Source organism: Hemiscyllium ocellatum, chromosome 47 (genome assembly GCF_020745735.1).
Source record: "Hemiscyllium ocellatum isolate sHemOce1 chromosome 47, sHemOce1.pat.X.cur, whole genome shotgun sequence".
In the NCBI taxonomy this organism is placed as follows: domain Eukaryota; kingdom Metazoa; phylum Chordata; class Chondrichthyes; order Orectolobiformes; family Hemiscylliidae; genus Hemiscyllium; species Hemiscyllium ocellatum.
Window position 1 is genome coordinate 25206502 of NC_083447.1, and position 23261 is coordinate 25229762.

Genomic DNA, 23261 nt, shown 5'->3' on the forward strand with positions numbered 1-23261 from the left:
GACGAAGTAATGTATGTGAGCACAGTTACAATGTTTAAAAGATGCCAGTTCTTGATGCCAGTCGTTTTTTTTCTCCATGCTGTGCTACTGAATGCCAAAATTTCTGTGACATGCATTTCCAGAGGACTAACATGGCAAGGGAGTACATGTTAAATAGGAGGACCCTGGCAAGCACAGATTAGACGGTTCCTGGTTTGTGTGTCCAGCCATCTGTGAAGGCAGTAGGATAGGCAGGTAAGGGAATTAAGAAGGGTCAAAGCCACTGAATACATGAGCAGGGAGGTGTCATGTTGGAGCTTTACGGGATTTTGGTGAGACCACAGCTGGAGTACTGTGTGCAGTTCTGGTCACGGCATTATAGGAAGGATGTGATTGTACTGGAGGTGGGGGCAAAGGAGATCCACCAGGATGTTGCATTAGCTTGAGCATTGCCGAAACCTGCAGGAGTGTTCTGCTGTGTTTGTATGTGTGTGTGTGGCTATTGTAACCCACCCAGCCTGCACATCCCTGGACATTATGGGCAATTCAGCATGGCCAATCCACCTAACTTGAACATCTTTGAAATCAGAGCACCCGAAGGGTACCCATGCAGACAACATGCAAAACTCCACACAGCCACCCAAGGCTAGAATTAAACTCTGGTCCTTGGCACTGTGCTCTAGCAATGTTAACCTCGGAGCCACTCTCGGCCAGGGGAGTTGTCTTTTTGGATTCATATCAACTTACTGTGCTCAGATTCACAGCTTTATTATGAACGGTCAAATCACCATAATTCCAATTTCGCACCACAGACAGAGAGAGATGACGGGTGGTGAAGTTTGATTTAATTTGATTTATTATCGTCACTTTTTTTCAAATAAATTCATGGGATGGGGGCACGGTTGGCCAGGCCCAGTGTTTATTAGCCATCCCTAATAGCCCAGAGGGCAGTTAAGAGTCACAGTACAAACAGGGAACCACCTTCCCGTCTCCTGGCCCTCTCTTCACCCAAGGGTTACCCCTCCCACATTGTTGTGGGCTCGATGGCAGGTTCCTTCCTGAAAGAGCATCTCAGCCCAGGCTGGGGCAGGTTTATTGGGCTTGGCTGGCTCTGTGTTCTCTCTGGTAGTCGGTTCTCCGATCCAGACTGCTCACCATCGCGATCCTCTCGTTTACTTCACCCGGGCAACACCGGTCCAGGAACGGCCGGAGAGAAGCAGAGACCGGGCAAGGAAACGCCTGGAGCCAGGCAGGCAGACAGACAGGAGCAAGAGGAGCCCGGACTCCGAGAGAGAAACAACGGAACATTGGCTGGTTTCATCCAGAGGAGGGCGGGAGGAGTTACTGAGAGAGACAGAGAAAGAGGGAGAGGAGTTACCCAGAGAGGGAGGAGAGGAGTCACTGAGGGACAGAGAAAGAGAGAGAGGAGTTAGTGTGTGTGTGTGTGTGAGAGAGAGAGAGAGAGAGGAGTTACACAGAGAGGGAGGAGTTACAGAGAGAGAGAAACGAGAGAGAGGAGTTACAGAGGGAGAGAGGAGTTCGAGAGAGAGAGGAGTTACAGAGGGAGAGGGATGAGTTAGTGGAGGAGAGGGATTACAAAAGGAGAGGGGTTATCGAGGGAGCGGGGTTACAAAGGGGTAACGGAGAGAGGGAGAGGTGTTAAAGTGGGACAGGAACTCCAGAGGGAGAGCAGTTCCGGGGGGAGAGGGAGTGAATGTCGGAGTCATTCGTTGAATCTTGGGGATAAGGGAAGACAAGAGTCTAACAAGGAGAGGGGACTGGCTGGGGCGACCTCTCCAGCAAATTGCAGTCACTCCTTCCCCAAGGCTTGGTGGAGGCAGTGCTGCCCAGCACAGAGAGCATCCATTCTGCATTTGCCTATCGCCTATAGACTGGGGACACTGCCCTCTGGAAAGTGCCATGCCCAAGCTGAGTCAGCGTTGTGCCCGCTGGTCGTGCCTCAGATCAGCGCTGTGTGTACTCAGTGTGGTCTTGTTGTGCCAATGGCTGCTGGTCCAGAGAGGAGGGGGCCAGCTGACCCTCAGGCTGGTGAAACCAGGCGCCAGTCCAATGCAGGAACACCTGCTGGTCGAGGAGAACTCCACCTGCTGGCAGATCATCCAGGGGGACAGGCAGGAGGTGGAAAGGGCCCTCCTCAACTCTATTACTGTCTCCCTCAAGCACCAAGCCATCACTGAGGGAGATTATCTGAACATGACCCGAAATTGCAGATCGTTTGTGAGGGCCCGTAAGTATATCACTGTCCCCCTGAGCCCTGAGGAGGAACACTTCCCCTTGGCTTACTCCATGGTCATCCACCAGAGCATTGAGATGTTCGAGAGGCTTCTACGGAGCATTTACGCCCCACAGAATGTCTACTGTATCCACGTGGACCGCAAATCCCCGGGTCAATTTCATGCGGCCGTTCGGGCCATCGCTTCGTGTTTCCACAATGTCTTTGTCGCAGCCAAGCTGGAGTGGGTCACCTATGCTGGCTGGAGCAGAGTTCAGGCGGATCTCAACTGCATGAAGGAGCTGCTGGAGAGCCCTGTCCCCTGGAGGTACTTCATCAATGTGTGTGGCCAAGACTTCCCCCTGAAGACCAACCGGGAGATAGTCCGCAGCCTCAGAGCTCTGAACGGCTCCAACGTGATTGAGTCGGATCCTGCGCCAGGGTTCAAAAAGGTTACCGCCTTCCTGTCTGCTGGGCCTCTCTTCATCCATGTGTTTTCCATCCTCCCTCCCTCCATCATTTCTCTCTCTCTCTCCCCTCCAGTCCTTCACTCCTGCCTGTGCAATGAGAGACAGGGTCAATTAAACTACTCAGTTGCATGGAGGGAGGTTCAGAATGTACAAAGGAATATAGAGGAGTTGGAGAGTTGAGCTGCAAACAGAGTAGAAGGGCAATTGACGTTTCAGGTCGGAACCTTTCATCAGAACCTGGGGAGGGGAAAGGGCTGCAGAATAAATGGGGGTGTGGGGCTGGGGAAAGGTGAGTGGGATGGCGATTGGTGGATGCAGGGAGGAGGTGGCTGTGATTGGACAGTGAGTGGGGTGGAGCAGATGTGTGGAAAGGAAGATGGTCAGGTGAAAGGGATGGGGTGGAAAGCAAGGGCTGGGCCTGGGATAAGGAGGGATATAGACTGATTAGGAGAGTATACAGGAATGTAGGTAAGTTAAGAGTGTAGGAGAAAGTGAGGACTACAGATGCTGGAGATCAGAGTCAACAGTGTGGCACTGGAAAAGCTCAGCGGGTCAGGCAGAAGAGCAAAATCAATGTTTCAGACATAAGCCCTTCATCAGGAATGAGGCTTGTAAACCAGGGGGCCGAGAAATAAGTGGGATGGGTGTGGGGCTGGGGGTGGAAGGTACTGGGAATGTGATTGATAGATTGGGGGGGGGTGTTTGGAAGATTAAGTGGACAGGTGGGGAGGAAGATGGACCGGTCAGGAGGGTGGTGCTGAATTGGAGGCTTGGGACTGCGATAAGTTGGGGTGGGGAAATGAGGAAACTAGTGAAATTGACATTGATCCACCTGGTTGCAGGGTTCCAAGGTGGAATATCCAGGCGTCAGCTGGTAAGGGAGGAGGTTATGGAGGAGGCCCAGGACCTGTATGCCCTTGGTGGGAGGGGGAGTTAAAGTGTTCAGCCACGGGGCGGTGGGGTTTGTTGATGTGAGTGTCCCAGAGATGTTCTCTGAAACAATCCACATGTAAGAGCTCTGTCTCCCTGATGTCGATGAGACCACATCGGGTGCAATGGATGCAGTAGCTGACATTGGTGGAGGTACAAGTATATTTCTGTCAGATGTGGAAGGATCCTTTGGAGCCTTGGACGGAGATGAGGGGGGAGATGTGGGTGCAGGTTTTGCATTTTTCAGAGGCCAGGGAAGGTGCCAGGAGGGGAGGGTGGATTGGTGGGGGTGTGGATCTGACAAGGGAGTTGCAGAGGGAATGGTCTCTGAAATGCAGATGGAGTGCAGAGGGAAATATGTTCCTAATGGTGCAGTCTGTTTGTAAGTGGCAGAAGTGGTGGAGAATAATGCAATGTATCCGGATGTTGGTGGGGTAGAAGGTGAGGACCAAGGGATTCTGTCCCTGTTGCGTTGGGAGGGGTGTGGTTCAAGGGTGAGGGTACAGGAAATGGAGCAGATGCACTGGAGGGCATGGTCAATCATGTGGGAGAGGAAATTGTGGTCTTTAAGGTAGGATGCCATCTGGGATATTGTGTGTGGAATTGGTCCTCCAGGGAACAGATGCAACAGAGGCAGAGAAATTGGGAATAAGGGATAGTGTTTTTACAGGGGCAGGGTGGGAGGAGGTGTATTCCAGGTAGCTGTGGGAGTTGGTGGGTTTGTAGTAGATGTTTGCGGTTAGTCAGTTGCCAGATATAGAGATGGAGAGTCCAGGAAGGGAAAGGAGGTGTCCGAGATTGTCCGGGTGAATTTGAGGTCAGATTGGAAGGTGTTGGTAGAATTAATGAACTTTTCAACCACCTCATGCAAATACGAGGTAGTGCCAATCCAGTCATCAATGTAGTGGAGGGAAAGGTGGGGAATGGTGCCGATGGATGAAAAGGCAGGTATAGTTGGGGCCCATGTGGGAGCTCATAGCTACCCCTTAAGAGTTAAGAGTGAACAAAATAATGTAAGTTCAGTTCAGAGCATGTAAAGGATTGTTCTTAGGTTGATAGTGAAATAGTCTCACAAACTTGATTGAGTTTTTTGAAGAAGTAACAAAGAGGATTGATGAGGGCAGAGCTATATGGACTTTAGTAAGGTATTCAACAAGGTTTCCCATGGGAGACTGATTAGCAAGGTTAGATCTCATGGAATACAGGGAGAACTAGCCATTTGGATACAGAACTGGCTCAAAAGATAGAAGACAGAGAGTGGTGGTGGAGGGTTGTTTTTCAGACTGGAGGCCTGTGACCAGTGGAGTACCACAAGGATCGGTGCTGGGTCCTCTACTTTTTGTCATTTACATAAATGATTTGGATACGAGCATAAGAGGTACAATTAGGTTTGCAGATGACACCAACATTGAAGGTGTAGTGGACAGCGAAGAGGGTTACCTCAGATTACAACAGGATCTGGACCAGATGGGGCAATGGGCTGAGAAGTGGCAGATGGACTTTCATTTAGATAAATGCAAGGTGCTGCATTTTGGGAAAGGAAATCTTAGCAGGACTTATACACTCAATGGTAAGGTCCTCGGGAGTGTTGCTGAACAAAGAGACCTTGGAGTGCAGGTTCACAGCTCCTTGAAAGCAGAGTCGCAGGTAGATAGGGTAGTGAAGAAGGCCTTTGGTATACGCTCCTTTATTGATTAGAGTATGGAGTACAGGAGTTGGGAGGTCATGTTACGGCTGTACAGGACATTGGTTAGGCCATTGTTGTAATATTGCATGCAATTCTGGTCTCCTTCCTATTGGAAAGATGTTGTGAAACTTGACAGGATTCCAAAATGATTTATAAGGATGTTGCCAGGGTTGGAGGATTTGAGCAATATGGAGAGGCTGAACAGGCTGAGGCTGTTTTCCCTGGAGTGTCGGAGGCTGAGGGGTGACCTTATAGAGGTTTACAAAATTAAGAGGGACATGGACAGGATAAATAGACAAAGTCCTTTCCCTGGGGTCGGGGAGTCCAGAACTAGAGGGCATAGGTTTTGGGTGAGAGGGAAAAGATATAAAGGAGACCTGAGGGGCAACATTTTCATGGAGAGTGTGGTACACGTATGGAATGAGCTGCCAGGGGATGTGGTGGAGGCTGGTACAATTGCAACATTTAAGAGGCATTTGAATGCATATATGAATAGGGTTTGGAGGGATATGGGCCGGGTGCTAGCAGGTGAAACTAGATTGGGTCGGGATATCTGGTCGGCATGGACAGGTTGGACCGAAGGATCTGTTTCCATGCTGTACATCTCTATGACTGTAAGTGGGTACTGCAGATGCTAGAGATTACAGTCAAGATTAGAGCAGTGTTGGAAAAGCACAGCAGGTCAGGCAGCATCCGAGGAGCAGGAAACCCCTACATCAGGAATAACTTCACAGAGGCCATTATCCAGTCACCAACGCATCCTTCTGTTTACACATGGAGAGTCCTTGACACGGATCCAACTTCCTCAGAGCCATCTCAGAGTGAATAGAACATCTGATCGTCCTGTTTATTTTTTTTCGGAAGCAGCCTCAGGAGTAGCAATCGAAGTCGTCCCTAGGTGTAGGTAGACACAGGCAGCAGCAGCAGGGGTGCAGGCGAGGTCCAGGCTTCAGTTGCAGGAGTAGGCCCAGACTGTAGCAGCAGTGGTGGTAGTAGCTGCCTGTGCAGCTGAGCACAGCTTCAAATTAACAGAAATAAGCAGAAAGAAACCCCAGAAAACAATCACAACAAACTATGAAAAAAAATTTAAAATAAACTCCTCCTCAGTAGGATGACGCCAACAGCAGCATATAAGACACACTGAGGCTGTTTCGAAGTCAGTCTCCTCTCCTCAAGAGGATTGAAGAGTCCTTCATATGATGATCCAGCTCCCCTAGAGCCAGCTCTCAGAGTGAGCAGATCCCTTGACATGCCTGTTTATTTTACTTCCACTACCATCCGACAGCAGTCATGCTTATTTTTCCCTTGTACCCATTTCATGTGTGCAGGTGTCAGATGCAGTGAAAAACAACAAGTGTGTAAATCTTAATTTATGTGGGAAATAGAACCCACTCACTTCAATAATTTCAGTCCAACACAAGATCTGCAGCAGCAGTATCATCTGATATACTCTTGCAAGAGTGGTGTCTACAAGATAGGCACACAGTACAAAACCTTGATACAATTCATTTCTCTTTCCCTCCTCCCACTACTCTAAACCCAGCGCCCATTCCTCTTGTTTATCTCTTGCCTTATCTGGCCTTCTGCGTAACAATACAGGTTTTGCTTGGCCATTTCACACATCCCTCTGTGGTCTATTGTTAGCGTATGTCCTCCTTCACTGCCACCTGCTTCCTTGCTTGCTAAAGCAACATTTCCTCTCATTCTTCGTCCACACTGAGCCTTATGATCTTGATTGTGGTTTTTATTTTTGCAGAAGCGGGAAACAGATGCTTATAACTGTTTGTACAAGCATATCTAGCTTAACCTACACTCCCCTTCCTCTTTCATGATTCAGCTTTGTGATTTTCGCAGACAACATTTATAATTGCTCCTCACAATTTATATTCCAACACCAGGAAGAAAGGAAACATACAGTCCTGTTTATTTATATTTTATTAAACAATTCACAGTTTATACAAACAATTAGATTTACAGCTGTTTTACAAGGGAGGGGAATGACAAAGCCAAGCCCCAAACCCTTGACATACAACCGGTTTTCAGGGAAATGAGGACAAACCTCAAATCCCAGTTTCAATCATTACAAACAGTAACAATGACATTCATACATATAAGACAGTCCGCTTATGTAAGAAACAGCGCATACAATACAGACCCCAAAAAAACAGCAAGCCTCTCCCCCATCATCCCAATCCCTCCCAACTTCCGGCCGCTCTAAGGCAGCCCGCCCCTACGCACCTTCTGGCTCTCAGTCCACCCTGACAGACCTTTCGACCACCTCTAGGACAGCCCGTCCCGTTACCCGCCCCGGGCAACAGCGCTGAAGACGGCTTCTGGCTCTCTGTCTGCCCCTACTTACCATTGGGCTCTCATCACCCCAATGCACCTTCCAGCTAATGGACTACCCCGACACACCTTCCGGCACCTCTAGGACAACCCGTCCTCTTCCCAGGGATGACAGCGTGCAGGGTAGCCCACAAGCCTTCCGGATCTCAACCTGCCCCTGTGCACCTTCTGGCTCTTGGCTGCTCTGAGACACCTTCCGACCACCTCTAGGACAGCCCATCCAGATTACCCCTTCTCTGGACGACAACGCTCAGAATGGCCTACCCACCTACTGGCTGTAGGGGCAACTGTCATCAGGGTGGTCTATCCACCCTCTGGTTCTCGGGTGACAGCTTTCAGGATGACCCATGAACGTCCCAGCTCACAGTAAGGCCTGCCAGACCCAGGGACACACAAGACGGTCTACCCACCACCTAGCTCTCGGGGAGACTGTCATCAGGGTGGCCCACCCACCCTTCAGCTTTCAGGACGGCCTACCAACCTTCAGGTTCACAGGATGGCCTACGCATGCTCCGGCTCTCTGGGTGACAGCTTTCAGGATGACCCATGAGCCTCCCAGCTCACAGTAAGACCTGCCAGACCCAGGGACATGCAAGACAGTGCAGGTGATAAGCCCAACAAACTATATGGCAGTTAATTACCAACAAACAGAGTCCATTAGTACAGACATTTTTCTTCAAAATGTAGAGTCCATTTCCAGGCCTGAGGGGTGGAGAGAGTGCCATACAAGGCCTTGATGAGACCACATCAGAAAAAACAGAGTCAATGTTTTGAGTCTGGTGACCTTTCTTCAGAACTGAAGTGGAATGCTTGCCCTTATTTGAAGGGGGTTGGAGTATAAAAGTCAGGAAGTCTTACTGCAACTGTGCAAGGTGCTTGTGAGAGCACATCTGGAGTACTGCGAGCACTTCTGGTCAACTTATTGAAGAAAACATGTTTCATTGGAGGAAGGTAAGAGAATGGTCAGTGGAATGGCCCCCATTATGGAGGGATTGTCTTAAAAACAAAAGGCTAAACAGGATTCTTCTCACTGGAGTTTAGAAGAATGAGAGGTGACCTCATTGAAATGGACAGGATTAAGGGGCTTGACAGGGTAAATGCTGAAAGGATGTTTCTCCTCATGGTAGAGTCCAGGACCAGGGGGGTATTATCTCAGTATAAAGGGGCACCAGTTTAAGACTGAGATGAGTGGAATTTCCTTCTCAGAAGGCTGTGAATCTTTGGAATTCCTTGCCACAGAGAGCTGTCCTTGTATATATTTAAGGCTCAGGTGGATAGATTCTTGGTCAGTGGGGAATTAAGGGTTACGGGGATAAGGCAAGAACATGGATGTGAGGAATGCTGAATGTGAGGAGCTGGCTTGAGGGACCAAATGGCCGACTCCTGTCCCGACTTGTTAATGGTCTTACATTTACTGATGAAATTGTTCAAAGATGTTATCGCACAACTCTGGAGCAGAAGCGACTTGAACCTGGGTCTCCGAGGCTCACACTGCATGGATCCCAGTTTACTTTATATCGTGCACTTGACATTGATGCTGATAGTTATGGCTGCAATTCGCACCAACCTGTCTTAGATCAAATTAATGAAGTGAAGCCACTGCAGGTTTTCAAAAGGTAAGTCTCCAACCTCGCATCATGCATTGATGAAGCAGCTGAGAATTTGAATGCAGAGAATGTTGTCTGAATTGGATTTAATGAAGTGTTTCACTAGGCACTAGATAAAAACAGCTGGACAACAAAATTGACAACGCAAGCCCTGATTCATGGATCTTGTTTTGGATGACAGGTTGGTAGGTTGGTAGGTGGGAATGATCCACACAGCTGGGACATATAAATATCAAGACCCGGAGCAGGAGAAGATGATTTGGCCCTACCTGAGGCCCACCATACTATATGATCATGGCTAATCCTCTATCTCACAGCCATACTCCCACTTTCTCCCCATGCCTTTGATGCTTTTGAAACCTAAATATTTGTTAATCGCATTCTTGGATATATTCAATGACTCAAACTCCACAGCTTTCTGTGGTACAGAATTCTATGACTTCACTATCCTGTAAGTTAAGAAATGTTTCCGCATCTCAGCCTAATAGATGACTGCTTTTATTCAATATGTCACTGATATCAATCTTGGAGTATGTGGCAAAGTGCCCATATTCGGGGCAATGATAACCTGGAGGATTGGCAAATGGTGAGGATGATTGTCCAGAGTCACCATAATGAACAGACAGCATCCAGTCAGAGGTGAATACAGAAGAGTGTAAGGTGATATGTTTTGGGAGAAGGATGTGGAGAGGTAATAGAAATGTAATGGCACAATCGTAAAGAGTGCACAGAATTAGAGGGATCTGGTGATAAACATTCATCAACATTAGAAGATGGAGGAGGCCATAAGAGGGTAGAAAAGCAGAAGGCTTCATAAATAGAGGAATTGATGCCAATAAATGGTTGAGTTATGCTGCATGTCGAATTGGTTTAGCCCCAGTTGGATTGTTGTGGTCATTTCAGGTGACTTTAAAACGATGTGAGGGCCCTCAGGACAGGGAGAAGTGGAGATTTCGCAGAATGGAAAGTTTAAGTTGGACGGCTCAGTTGGTAAGGTCAATGATGCTCCCATTGGAACAAAGGAGATTGGGGTGAGGTGTATTCAATGGGTACAGGGTGACCACTCGGTAATGAAGACAAGGAAATATACTTCACTGTTCACCAACTATACATTTGCAATGGAATGCAGATGTAAGATTTTGGGTTAGAGGCATGGTGGGGAGATCTGAGGAATTGAAACGTAAATGAAGCCTAAACTCCATTTGTATGAGATGATGGCAAGTTCCGATGTAAGTTGGATAAAAAAAAAGAGATCTGCTCCCATACATACAAGGAACAAGAGTAGGCCATTGGCCCTTTTGATCCTGTTCCACCATCCACATTGCTGCATACTATCGATAATCTATCCTCCCCTTGGTAACCAAGGATCCATATCTCCCATGCATGATGCCACAAGGACCGAGGATAAAAGATATCTTTTGACACAATGTGAATAAAGTGTCTTGTGTCTTGTGAAAGGGGTGGCATGGTGGCTCAGTGGTTAGCACTGTTGTCTCACAGCGCCAAAGACCTGGGTTCGTTTCCAGCCTTGGACAACTGTCTGTGTGGAGTTTGCACATTCTCCCCATATGTGCGTGGGTTTCCTCCGGCTGCTACAGTTGCACATTACATCCCAATTCCTATACTCAATGCACTGACCAATGAAGGTAAAGGTATCAAACGCCTACTTCACCACCCTGTCTATCTGCAATGCAACTTTCAAAGAACTATATCCCTGCACACCATGTCCTTCACTCTGAGGCAAAAGCTCTGTGTTCAAGTCCCACTCCAGGAGTTGATGACCACAGGAAAGTGTCTCCATTGCACTGGTGAGGCATGAAAGGCGATGTTCCCAGTGCTGGAAAATGACACTGGAGTAGCAAGGAGCCTGTTTTGCCAGCGCAGACACGATGGGCTGAAGGATCTATTTTTCTAGTGCTCTCAACCTTTATGACCAGAGGGCACAGCTTGAAGTGTATTTTTGGACCAGATCCACTGGGAGAGTTTGAGGATGAGTTTTATGTTTGCTCAGTGAATGAGCATTGGGAAATGGCTTGGGAGGCAGGGATATGGAGAAATAGGCAGGTGACTGCCACTAGGCAATAGGAGTGAGAAAGGCCTGAGGGGCTGAATGGCCTTGTTCTCCACTGTAAGGAGAAGGAGTGTGCATGGATCTTGCTGGATCTGGGGGCGAGGAGAGTGCAGAGGAGCTGGGGAGGGAAAAGCCACAGGCGAAGTTGAAAAGCTATCATATCTACTTTCTCGTCTCTCTCACTCTCTCTTGCGCTTGCCTTTTAGAAACGTTGGCAATACCATCACGATACCCTCGAACAAGTCGTCTTGACGGCGCAACTGAAAGATCAGCCGAACATCAGCACCTCCATCTTCGTGGGCAGCGCCTACTTCATGGCCACCAGAGAGTTTGTCAGCAATGTGTTTGACAGTGCCGAGATCCAGGCCTTCCTCAACTGGTCAGAGGACACCTACAGCCCGGACGAACATGTGTGGGCTACCCTGCATAGAATGCCCAATGTACCCGGCTCCATCCCGTACACCCAAGGAGCCACCAGGACACTTGGCCGGGCAGTAAAGTGGTCCTTTGAGGCTGGTGACATTGCGAGGGGTGCCCTATACCCTCCCTGCACGGGAAGGTATCGCCACTTGGTTTGTGTGTATGGGGCAGGAGATCTACAGTGGGTGGTCCGTCAGAGATGTTACTTTGCAAATAAGTTTGACCCCAACATGGACAACACGGCAATACAGTGCATGGAGGAATATCTCCGAAACAGGACACTTGGTAAAACTGGGGCTGGGTTGGAGGTTGGGACAGAGTAAACCTCGGTGATGGTGGTCGGGGTGGTGGGTGAGACATCGGAAACACTGAGAGACTGGGCACTGTGAAACTGGGCACTGTGAGACTGTATAACACTGGCTGTTGCGGAGGCCAGGCACTGTGAAACTGCATGCTGTACCATGGCCACCGTAGCACTAGGCAGTGTGAGGCTGGGCACTATAATGTTGGGCACTGTGGAGATTGGATACCTTAATACTATCCACTGTAACACTGGGCACTGTGAAACTTAGCACTGTAACATTAGTTACTGTGAGAGTCAAAATGTGTGGTGCTGGAAAAGCACGGCAGGCCAGGCAGCATCCGAGGAACAGGAGAATCAATGTTTCAGGTATAAGCCCTTCATCAGGAATGTGGGGAAGTAAGGGGGTTGAGAGATAAATAGAGTGAGGGTGGGGCTTTTGGGGAAGGTAGCTGGGAAGGTGCTCAGTAAATCCAGCTGGATGGGTGATTGTGATTGGTCGGTGGGGAAGGTCAAACATATAGTTAGGAAGGAAGATGGACAGGTCAAGGGGGAGAGCCGACTTGGGTTGGATCTGGGATGACATGGGGGGAAAAGGAGAGATTTGGAAACTAGTGACGTCAATGTTGATGCCATGTGGTTGAGGGTCCCAAGGCAGAATATGAGGTGTTCTTCCTCCAGTCGTCAGATAGCTTGGATTTGGTGGTGCAGGAAGTGTCATTGGTGGAGTGGGAGGGGAAGTTGAAGTGGTTGGCCACAGGTCGATGGGGTTATTTGTGCCCAGTCTCACAGGGACACATCCACCAATAATACTCAACACTGCACGAGTGAGCACTGCATTACTGGAACACTGCACTAGTGGGCACTGCATTACTGGAACACTGTACAAGTGGGCACTGCATTACTGAAACACTGCACGAGTGGGCACTGCATTACTGAAACATTACATGAGTAAACACTGTATTACTGGATCACTGCACGAGTGGGCACTGTACAGCTGGACACTGTAAGACCAGTGTTGTGACCATCATTTTTTTTTCTCTCATTTTGGTTTGGAACTGTGAGTCCAAATTGAGAATTGAACTTTGAACAGTGGCTAATTCTTCTTTAAAAAAAACTGGAGAGACAAAAGACTGGTGTTTGCTGTTAGGATCTGGCCAGGAAAGATAATGCAGGTGAATTACTGCTCTCTGAACACAGCAGATGTTTCAGCACCGAGATGTAGTTCTGCTCAGGGACTGACAGCTGGATGGATATTGAATGGGTCAGTCAGTAAGAGGAATGCTGCCAGGCAGGGAACCACAGAGAATGGTGAGAGAGAACGCAAAAACCATGAGTGACTTTGCTCTGACTGGATTTTGGGCTTGGAGGAAGTGCTTCTTTGGAAGTTGCTGGACTGGTATGGTCTTCTTTTTGGTTTGACTTTGTCTAGTTATTTCCCCAGTTGTTAACTTGTTAAAAAGTCTGAGATGAGAATGTGAATCTTCAGGAATGAGTATTAGTCTCCACAGGTCTTCAGAATTTGTTCGCATTGACTGGTGACTAAGTTCAAACACAGTGTACAGTTCTTGTGCCTGTAACGCAACCCAGCATCAAAAGGATTTCATGATGGCATACTATTTATCATTGAAACTGTTATCAACTGGCAAATTAAAATTTTAAACAAGTTTATCTCTTAACTGTCTGCTGGTGTGCGAATTGTGAGGGGGGGGGGTGCATGGGTTTATGATCATCTGTGTTCTGCTAAAGTGACATAAACAGAAATTAACAATTTATTCAGTTATAAACTTGATATCCAAGATCTGTTATTTGTAAATTCTGGTTAGGAACAATTGAACGATTTTGAGGGTCATTGAATGGTTGAATGTCACTGTGTTGCAAATCCAATGATCGGGAGGCTGGTTTTGGGTGAGCTTTATTCTCCTGTGTCACTCCGGACACCGTACCTCCAGGCACAATAACTCTGGATATTGTCACTTCCGGTATGACACTATGTCCAGAGTTATTGTGCCCGGAGGTATGGCGTCCAGACTGACAGTGTCATACAGGGAGTGACAGTCAGTCTGGACACCGTACCTCTGGGCACAATAACTCTGGACACTGTCACTCCCTGTATGACACTGTCAGTCCGGACACTCCAACGCTTGACACTGTCACTCCAGTTACAACACTGTCACTCTGGACACTATCACTAGATATTGTGAGGTCAAACTGTGACACTGGACAGTGTAATGCTGGACATTGCGATGTCAGATGTTTTAACTATAGATATTAACACCAGAAATAGTGACACTGGATATCATTTGGATGCACATAGAAATGAAAACAGTCAAAAAGAAAACAAATGAGATAGTTCCCATTTCTACAAGTAGATTCTAAATGGGACTGAGTGAGAATGATTATGGCTGTTTAATGAACAGAAATCAGAACACCGCAATGATGTCCACATCTAATTGAGGGTCTCGGGGTGGTTTGTATAAAGAATACCAGATATGCGGGAGTGAGTTTCGGACTGGAATCTAATTGAGGGGTACAAATTTTCTGTACAAATGATGGAAGCTGACCTATGTGTGTGAATGTCCCGTGTTTGTCTAACATCCAGGGATTGTTTAATGGAGCTTGCTTCATACTTCAAGGACTCAGACATCTCCCTTTTATCCGTCTCCCACCAAAATTGACAGGGCAATGACAGCAGAAGCTATACAAAGAGAAATGTTGCCTCTGTAATGCCACATGTAATGCCATCTGTATACATCCAGGGCAGGAACAATCCTGGGATTGATAAGAGTAAATCTTCCTCCACTCCATCCTCATCAAACTCTCCCAGGACAGGGACAGAATGGTGTTAGGTACAGAGGAAGAACTCACCTCGACATTGTTCCTTTAGCCATGGGTTTGAAATGCCATCCCCACAATGTCATTGACTATAGATCTGTCTCTGAATTTTGTTTCATCATTTAGGGATGTTTTCAGCCCAGTGAGCCCTCACAGCTCTCTCTCCCTCATAGGCAAAGACATTGTGTCTGTCTCTCCTCTTCTATCTCCCTATTTCTCTCCCTGTGTGTGTCTCTCTCTCTCTCTCTCTTTGCCTCCCTCCCTCATCTCTGCTTTCTGTGGGTTTTCTGTGGGTTCGTGACACCACTGCAATGTTAAGAGAGACTGTACCATGAATGTCACGGTGTTTGCTGTGTCCTGGAGATTGGAGGTCTAGCTGGTGGGCAGTAAACAAGGTAAACAAGGTGAGCTAATACCACCCCAGCCTCAAATTTACCTGGGCCGTCTCAGACTCCTCCCTCCCCTTCCTCGACTTCTCCATTTCTATCTCGGGCGACTGACTCAACACAGACATTTACTACAAACCGACCAACTCCCACAGCTACCTAGAGTACACCTCCTCCCACTCTGCCTCCTGTAAAAACGCCATCCCATATTCCCAATTCATTTGCCTCCGCCGCATCTGATCCCAGGAGGACCAATTCCACTATCGAACAGCCCAAATGGCCTCCTTCTTCAAAGACCGCAATTTCCCCTCCGACGTGGTCGACGACGCTCTCCACCGCATCTCCTCCATTTCCCGCACCTCCACCCTTGAACCCTGCCCCTCCAATCGCCACCAGGACAGAACCCCACTGGTCCTTACCTTCCACCCCACCAACCTCCGGATACATCGTATTATCCTCCGTCATTTCCGCCACCTCCAAACAGATCCCACCACCAGGGATATACTTCCCTCCCGACCCCTATCAGCGTTCCGCAGAGACCACTCCCTCCGCGACTCCTTCGTCAGGTCCACACCCCCCACTAGCCCAACCTCCACTCTCGGCACCTTCCCTGCAACCACAAGAAATACAAAACTTGCACCCACTCCTCCCCCCTCACCTCCCTCCAAGGACCCAATGGATCCTTCCATATCCGTTGCAAATTTACCTGCACCTCTACACACATCATTTACTGTATCCGCTGCACCCGATGTGGTCTCCTCTACATTGGGAAGACAGGCCGCGTACTTGCGGAACGTTTCATGGAACACCTCTGGGACATCCGCACCAACCAACCCAACCACCCTGTGACTGAACACTTTAACTCCCCCTCCCACTCCGCAAAGGACATGCAGGTCCTTGGCCTCCTCTATCGCCAGACCTTGGCTACATGACACCTGGAGGAAGAGCGCCTCATCTTCCGCCCAGGAACCCTCCACCACACGGAATGAATGTAGATTTCTCCAGCTTCATTTCCCTCCCCGCACCTTATCTCAGTCCCAACCCCCGGATTCAGCACCGCCCTCTTGACCTTCAATCTTCTTCCTGACCTCTCCGCCCCTACCCCCTCTCTGGCCTATCACCTTCACCTCCTTCTACCTATTGTACTCCCAGCGCCCCTCCCCCAAATTCCCCCCCACCTTTTATCTCAGCCCGCTTGGCACACCAGCCTCATTCCTGAACAAAGGCTTATGCCCGAAACTTTGGTTCTTCTGCTCCTCAGATGCTGCCTGGCCTGTTGCGCTTTTCCAGCGCCACACTTCTCAACTCTGGTCTCCAGCATCTGCAGTCCTCACTTTCTCCGAGTTAGTACCAAGTGGGGCTGCCTGAAGGGTCACTGCTAAAGACACAGGCACTTACAATTGATAGCAATGAGTAGCTGAAGGGAACAAATGTAATGTTTCCAGGTTCACTGAAAAGTGGGTGGGAGAGAGAGCTGTGGGGTCGACCGAAGATATGGGCAACTTCACTGAGTAAGGAAGGAATTAGCAGACGGAATGTAATGTGCAGCAGATATTTCCAAGCTAACTTAGTAACTGATTAAAATTCTCATTCCTTGCCCAGTCCATCCTTCTACACCCAAAGGTGATTTGTCCCTGTGGGACAGCAGTGTCGGTCAAACTGCGGGATATGAAGATGGGAACTGTGAAGTGTTCCCAGTCTGAGCCACAACATGAGGAGCACAAGGATTGAGATGATTATTCTGTCGTGGAAGTTGAATGAGTTTTGGAAACAGAGTCCCTGTGATTGACTACACTATAAACCTGGCAGCATCCAGAACCAGAGGAATCACAGATGGAAGTGGGAAGGGACTGGGCAAGGGCAGAAAACATCGAGTAAATGTTCTGGGGACATGAGTTTGAATCCTACTGTGGCAGATGGTGGGAATTGAATTGAATTTCAGGGGAAAAGGCAGGAGTCTTCCCCATTAAAACATTGTTGTGAGAACCCTTCTGATACACTAATGAGCTTTAGGTAAGGAAATTTGCCATTTAACCTGGTCTGGCTTACATGTGACTCCAGACCCACAGCAATGTGCTTGACCTTTAACTACCATCTAGGCAATTGGGGATGGATAATAATGTCAGCCCAACCAATGATGTTCCCATTTGTGAACAAATTTAAATAAAGTTCTCCAGCTCTGGTACTCTCCTGGTAATCGTCCTGTGCCAACTCTCCAAGATTGATGAATTCTTTGGCAATGCAGTTCAGTTCAGCTCCCAGTTTAACATTTAGCTCAATTAACAGGTTTCGTGTAGCTCTAATTTTTAATGTTTGCTTTAATGATTAATCGCATTAGGTACATATCTGTGATCATCACTCAACTTGTCAAAGATCATAGAATCCCTACACTGCAGAAAGAGACATTTGGCCTATTGAGTTTGCATCGACCCTCCACAACCTATGCCCTGGTCATGACACGGGCTGCTTCAGGCACAGCCAACTCCATTTTCACCTGTAGCTCCATGATCAGCTTGTCTTTCTCCCTGACTCACAATTATTCATCCCTTTGTCTGCCAGACTGCTCTTCTCTCTCTCTTTCTGGGCTCCATCTATTAGAGGAGTGGGACACAAGTTGTTCTCTCTCACTGGTTCCCTTCATGCGAGTTTCACGTCTAGTCTGGTTGATCATCTCCTCACGAAGTGACGAATTTAGTCCCTAGTGTTACTGCTGCAAATCTGATGCTCCCCAGTCAGAATCTGTTCTCAGTCCTTGCCATTTGAAGCACATCTTTGAGATGGTGTTTAAAGGGCAATCAACATTTAGGAGTGAAGTGATGTAATAATCAGCAAAAACAACCTTGACCATGTCTGTCTTGCTACCAGTTGTTTGAATGAAGTACTTTACTGTGTGTTTTGCCAATTTCAATGTCGAAGCTGAAACCGAATAGCATTCCTGTTTTCATTCCTCACTCATGTCTGAAACATACATCTTTAACCATGCATTATATATCAGTCAGAACTATTTAAACACTTCTTCTGAAAACACTTCTGGGCCAGACCAGGTAAGATTCCCAGATTCCCTTTGATGAAGGACATGAGTGAAGCAGATGTGTATTTACAGCATTTGGTGTTAGTTTCTGCAATGGGACTATGAAACTAGCTTTCAATTCCAGATGGATTAATTATTTGAGATTAAATTCTGCCAATTGCTGGTATTTGTATCCTGGGTCACTGCATTACAAGTCCAGTGAGGTTCCCCCAGTCCAACTACATCACAATTTACATTATTCCCCAACTATCAATACCTTAGTTTCCTACAGCACCGTCTGTGTGTGCAGCAGCTCATTTGATTCTCTCTCCCCCTCCACTTACACCCATTTGTTACTGTGTAGCTGCTACAGTTTGATTTCAAAATGTGTGCATTTCAGTTGGAAAAATACAATGATTCAGTAACTTTAACTTGGTTGGTTATTAATCATTTATTTCATTCTTAGATTATGGAGTAATCAGTTCATTTCAGATGGAAAGACGTAGCTCTGATCACAGAGTATGCAGGGCTGGTGTTTGAGTATTTGTGTGATCAAAGGATCAAAAAGTTGCCAACTATTTGGACTCGATATTACAGTGTGGTGTATTTCTCTCACCTCTATAAAGGATAAAGCAAAACACATGAGACATTACATTGACGCAAGAAAAGAAATTCCTGGAATTCTGAAATAAAATGGGAGTGATGTGGAGTTTTCCTTGTTTCAACAAGATTCAGTGGAAAATTTCAGTAGCAGCTGGTGAGCGTTGGGGTGTGGGTGATAGTCACTGTCAAGCAGAGGGAGATGGAGCTGTGATTGTGAAGGTTTTATAGAATCCTAGAGGTCTACAGCATTGAAACAGGCTTTTCGGCCCAATTTGACGATGCCACTCAGTTTTCACTGTTAAATAGTCCCATTTGCCTGTGTTTGGCCCATATACCCCCTCACCAGCTGTCGCTCACTCCCAGAGAACATGGATAAAGGGGGCTCAGTAATAGCAGTGCCACTGAATTTCATGTTAAAATGGTGAAACTTAACAATAAGTCTCTAAACAGAAAGTAATCCTTCATGTTGAGGAAACAGCAGTAATGAGGTGAGGTAAGAAGATGTTTGTCCTGCCCATGTGCATTACAAGACAAGGAAATTCACGATGAACAATAGAACCCTGGGAAGCATCGACAATTAGAGAAATTTGGGGTGAATGTACACCCAGTCTCTGAAGGTAGATAAAGAATGGAGATAATATACTTACTTTTATCAGCCTGACATCTTGTTTCTGTCCTTGGGATTTTCACTTGCAATCTCTTCTGCCCTTGAACTCTTTCTCTCATTCCCTCCCTCTGACTGTCACTATCTCATTCTCTGTCTGTTGGTTCTTCTCTTTTTCTCTCAATGCATTTTCTCTCCCTCTTTCTCCCTGGCCCCTCTGCTCTGTCTCAGTGATTGGGAAGGGGGATTGGGAAGATTTGGACTTAGTGCTATAAGTTGCTGTACAGTTAATGCAGTAGGATACATATTTCCCCTGTCTCTCCTGGGTTTTACCCTCACTGTTGTTCAAACCGGGCCAGGGGGTGGAGGGATGAGTGGAAGGGGCATCAAGTACCTTTCTCATTGAGTGTGTGATCGGTTGGCTGCAGACTGGAGTATTACTGTGCATTACAGCAGTCAGTCAAAAGACCATTTAGTCTCGGAACATACTCACCATGTCCTTCAGCCCAGGGATTGAGAGTCTGTGAGGGGAGGCGGGGTAGCCATGCCCCTGAGTTCTTGAGCGGAGGAATGGGAAGCAAGGAGGTGGTGAGAGAGAGCCAGGGAGAGGAGGAGTTTTTGATGGGGCTTGAGGGGGAAGGGGCTGTTATAGGAGAGTGAGAGTGAGAGTGAGAGAGAGAGAGAGATGGAGGGGTGAGAGGACAAAGAGGCAGAGTATGAGACAGGGCGGAAGAGCGGCCTCCCCAGGTAGGGAAGTAACAATGCCATTCAGCGCAAGGCCTGAGGAGCTGGACAGCACTAGGATCATTTAATGGGGAGTGTGGGGGGAGGATGGGGGGTTGTTGGTGGTTGTGGTGGTAGGGAGGCATGATGGGCTGAAAGGATTATCTGTGTGATGTGAAGCTTCCATAATTCTGGGACTGGGATCTTGCTGTGCACGAAAGGAGTCAGTTACAGGCCAGTTAGTCCAGACAAACTCATTCATCTCTGCGCCAGGGAGTGGGGCTCAGCATGATATGGGGGAACAGCAAAATATTTGTGAGGGTACACATTTGGTGAGGAGTATATTTGGGAGGGCAAAATAATTGGGCAAGGGCAAACATTTGGGAGGAGAGTAAAGTGGGAATAGAATTGGGGGATGCAATATTGTGTGGGCACTTTCAGATCTAAGAGAAAAAGACAGGGTGAAAGAGAGAATGAGAGAGAAAGAGACAGAGGGAGTAAGTGACAGAGAGAAGAGAGGAAGAGTGGGGATGAAGAAACAGGAACAGAGAGAGAACAGAGAGATCGAGGAGGAGGAGAGCAAGCGAAGAACAGAGACAGAGAGAGCTAGAGAATCTCAGAGAGGGAGAGAGAGAAGGGCAGAGGGAGAGATAGGGAAGAGAGAGAGAAAGAAAGATGGAGACATGAGAGAAAGAGAAGGACAGTGAGAGAGAGATAGAAAGAGGGAGGCAGACAAAAGGACAGAGAGAGACAGAGAGAGACAGAGAGAGAGAGAGAGAGAGAGAGAGAGAGAGAGAGAGAGAAAGAGAGAGAGAGACAGAGAGAGGAAAAGTCAGACGGCACAAACAGAAGTTAAGACATGGACAGACTGAAGTGGTGATACTCATATTCCAGTTAGTCCCAGCTCTCTTGATGGTTTCTCATATTCCCTCTCTCCCATAAGGTTTGCTTCAGCCTGGGAATGTATCAGTGTGTTGTATATTTGTGAGTAATCTCTGTGTCTGTGTCTCTGTCCAATGGAGTCTCTTTTGTTTTGGGGGTTAATTCCCACTTTCTCTTTCTCTCTCTCTCTAGTGTTTAAAATGATACCCTCTGCTGAACACCCCATGCCACTACACAAGCATCAACAGCATTTCCTTCGAGTGAACCTTTTCATTAAAAAGTCTGATCCACTGCATTACTCCTTTGATGTAAAACATGCTGTGCCAGCAGCTGCCCTGACAATGTACTGGGGGAATGTTCGGCTCAGTGTTGTCATTACTGCAAACATTTATAAACTTTCAATTGTTAGCTGGCAACAACAAGTCCCTTCGATACTACCTTACTCCCACCCTGATATACTTTCCAACCATCAATAACCACAAAGCAGTCTGGGGTTATTCAGCACCTAAGTGTGATCTTCAATAAATCACCTCACTTTCACACAATGATTCAAACAACATGAAAAAATGACAAATAAAAACTGAAAGAACTGCAGATGTTGTAAATCAAAAACAAAAACAAAAGTTGCTGGAAAAGCTCAGCAAGTCTGGCAGCATTGGTGGCGACAAATCAGAGGTAATATTTCAATTTAAGTGGCCCTACCTCAGAACTGTCATCCAAACAGGGACTGAACATACTAAACTGCCCTATGTGAGGTCAGTTCCCTGAATAGCCATCCCCAACCAGCAAAGGATCTAGTCACAAACAACTACCCATAAAGTGAACACAGGCGAACAGTCATTCCCACTCACCTCCTTTCCAATCACCCAGAATGCAAGGAGATGCAATAAAAATTCTAAGAAGCAGATTGGCTAAAATTGCCCAGCAAGATCTTGAACTGACGATGTACTACAGAAATTATAACAGTTGGAATTTATATGTCGATATAAATCTGCCTCTGTGGTGTGAATCACCATCACTGCTTGGACAGACATCCCATGTGACAATCGGTGCAATGATGTCCCACACCATGAAGCAAAGAGCATCTTGTAAATCATGGTTGACAGATAATTCATATTCTTTTAGCAGTGTGCTGCTGATGGAATATGAATCCACTGGTAATCCATTTACAGTTTCCAACTCACGAGTCTCTCAATGTTGAATTTCAGTTCAACTGGAGGGCACAACAGAGAGAAAGCACTGCGGATACTGGAGATTAAAATCAAAGAGTGTGGTGCTGGAAAAGCACAGCAAGTCAGGCAACATCTGAGGAGCTGGAGAATCAACATTTTGAGCATAAGCTCTTCTTCAGGAATACACAATAACAGCACCTACTTTCACTGTCGGGCCAAATGTTCTTGATCATGATTGGAGCCTTGGAGCAGCACAAAAATATCAAATATCCTAAATCACACGTCAGTAACCATAAACCAACATGGCTTTCATCTGTGAAAAATCCTTTTGGACCAACCAGTTTCCACGGTGATGAGGCCTCTGGACCAGGTCCAATAACAGATTTCACAAAGTTGATGGAGTACTGCATCACTATGGCCTCACAGTGAATTGGTCTGAAAATATATCCGGGCATTTATCTCTAAAATGTCAGCACCAACAAAATAATAATAACAATAATAAATACTTATGCAAATTAATAGCCTAAAATGAAATAACAATCCCAAGCAAATGTACATGGGAGTATCTGCACATAGACCACTATCGTTTGGGGAACATCAAAGGATAACAGCAACAAAGGGCAAGATGGGAAACGTCCTGTTTGACAAAGTTGTTTGATTCTCTGTGGGAGAGCTGCTACCACACTCCAGATCTCAGTGTTTGTCCTGTTAAACTGTACACCACAGCACTATGCCTCTTTCTACAAATAGCATAACTCACACGTCTTTTTGACAATCAAATAATTCAACAATACACATCATAAATGGAACCCTGTGCTTAACACTGCTCCCAGTGAGCTGTCCTCACAAATATCATGTCCCCATCCATCCACTGATTGATGAAAACATGCAGGTAGTCAATGCCATCTGTGTTCACCATTACTTGTCACTCCATAACGACCTGCTCAACTCACCTTTTGCTAATATTGTAGCAGGGCTTCCATTTGGAGCAAGCTGCCCGAG

General features: G+C 47.1%; 1 protein-coding gene across 1 annotated transcript; it reads left to right on the top strand.

Moving 5' to 3' along the window:
• The first annotated feature begins 1022 nt into the window (after nt 1–1022).
• LOC132836658 (beta-1,3-galactosyl-O-glycosyl-glycoprotein beta-1,6-N-acetylglucosaminyltransferase 3-like) lies at nt 1023–16996 on the top strand. Its single transcript, XM_060856041.1, has 5 exons — nt 1023–1310; nt 1999–2664; nt 11530–12051; nt 16740–16802; nt 16868–16996. Exons 1-5 carry the CDS (start codon nt 1023–1025, stop codon nt 16994–16996), a joined length of 1668 nt encoding a protein of 555 aa, XP_060712024.1.
• Nucleotides 16997–23261: the final 6265 nt, after the last annotated feature.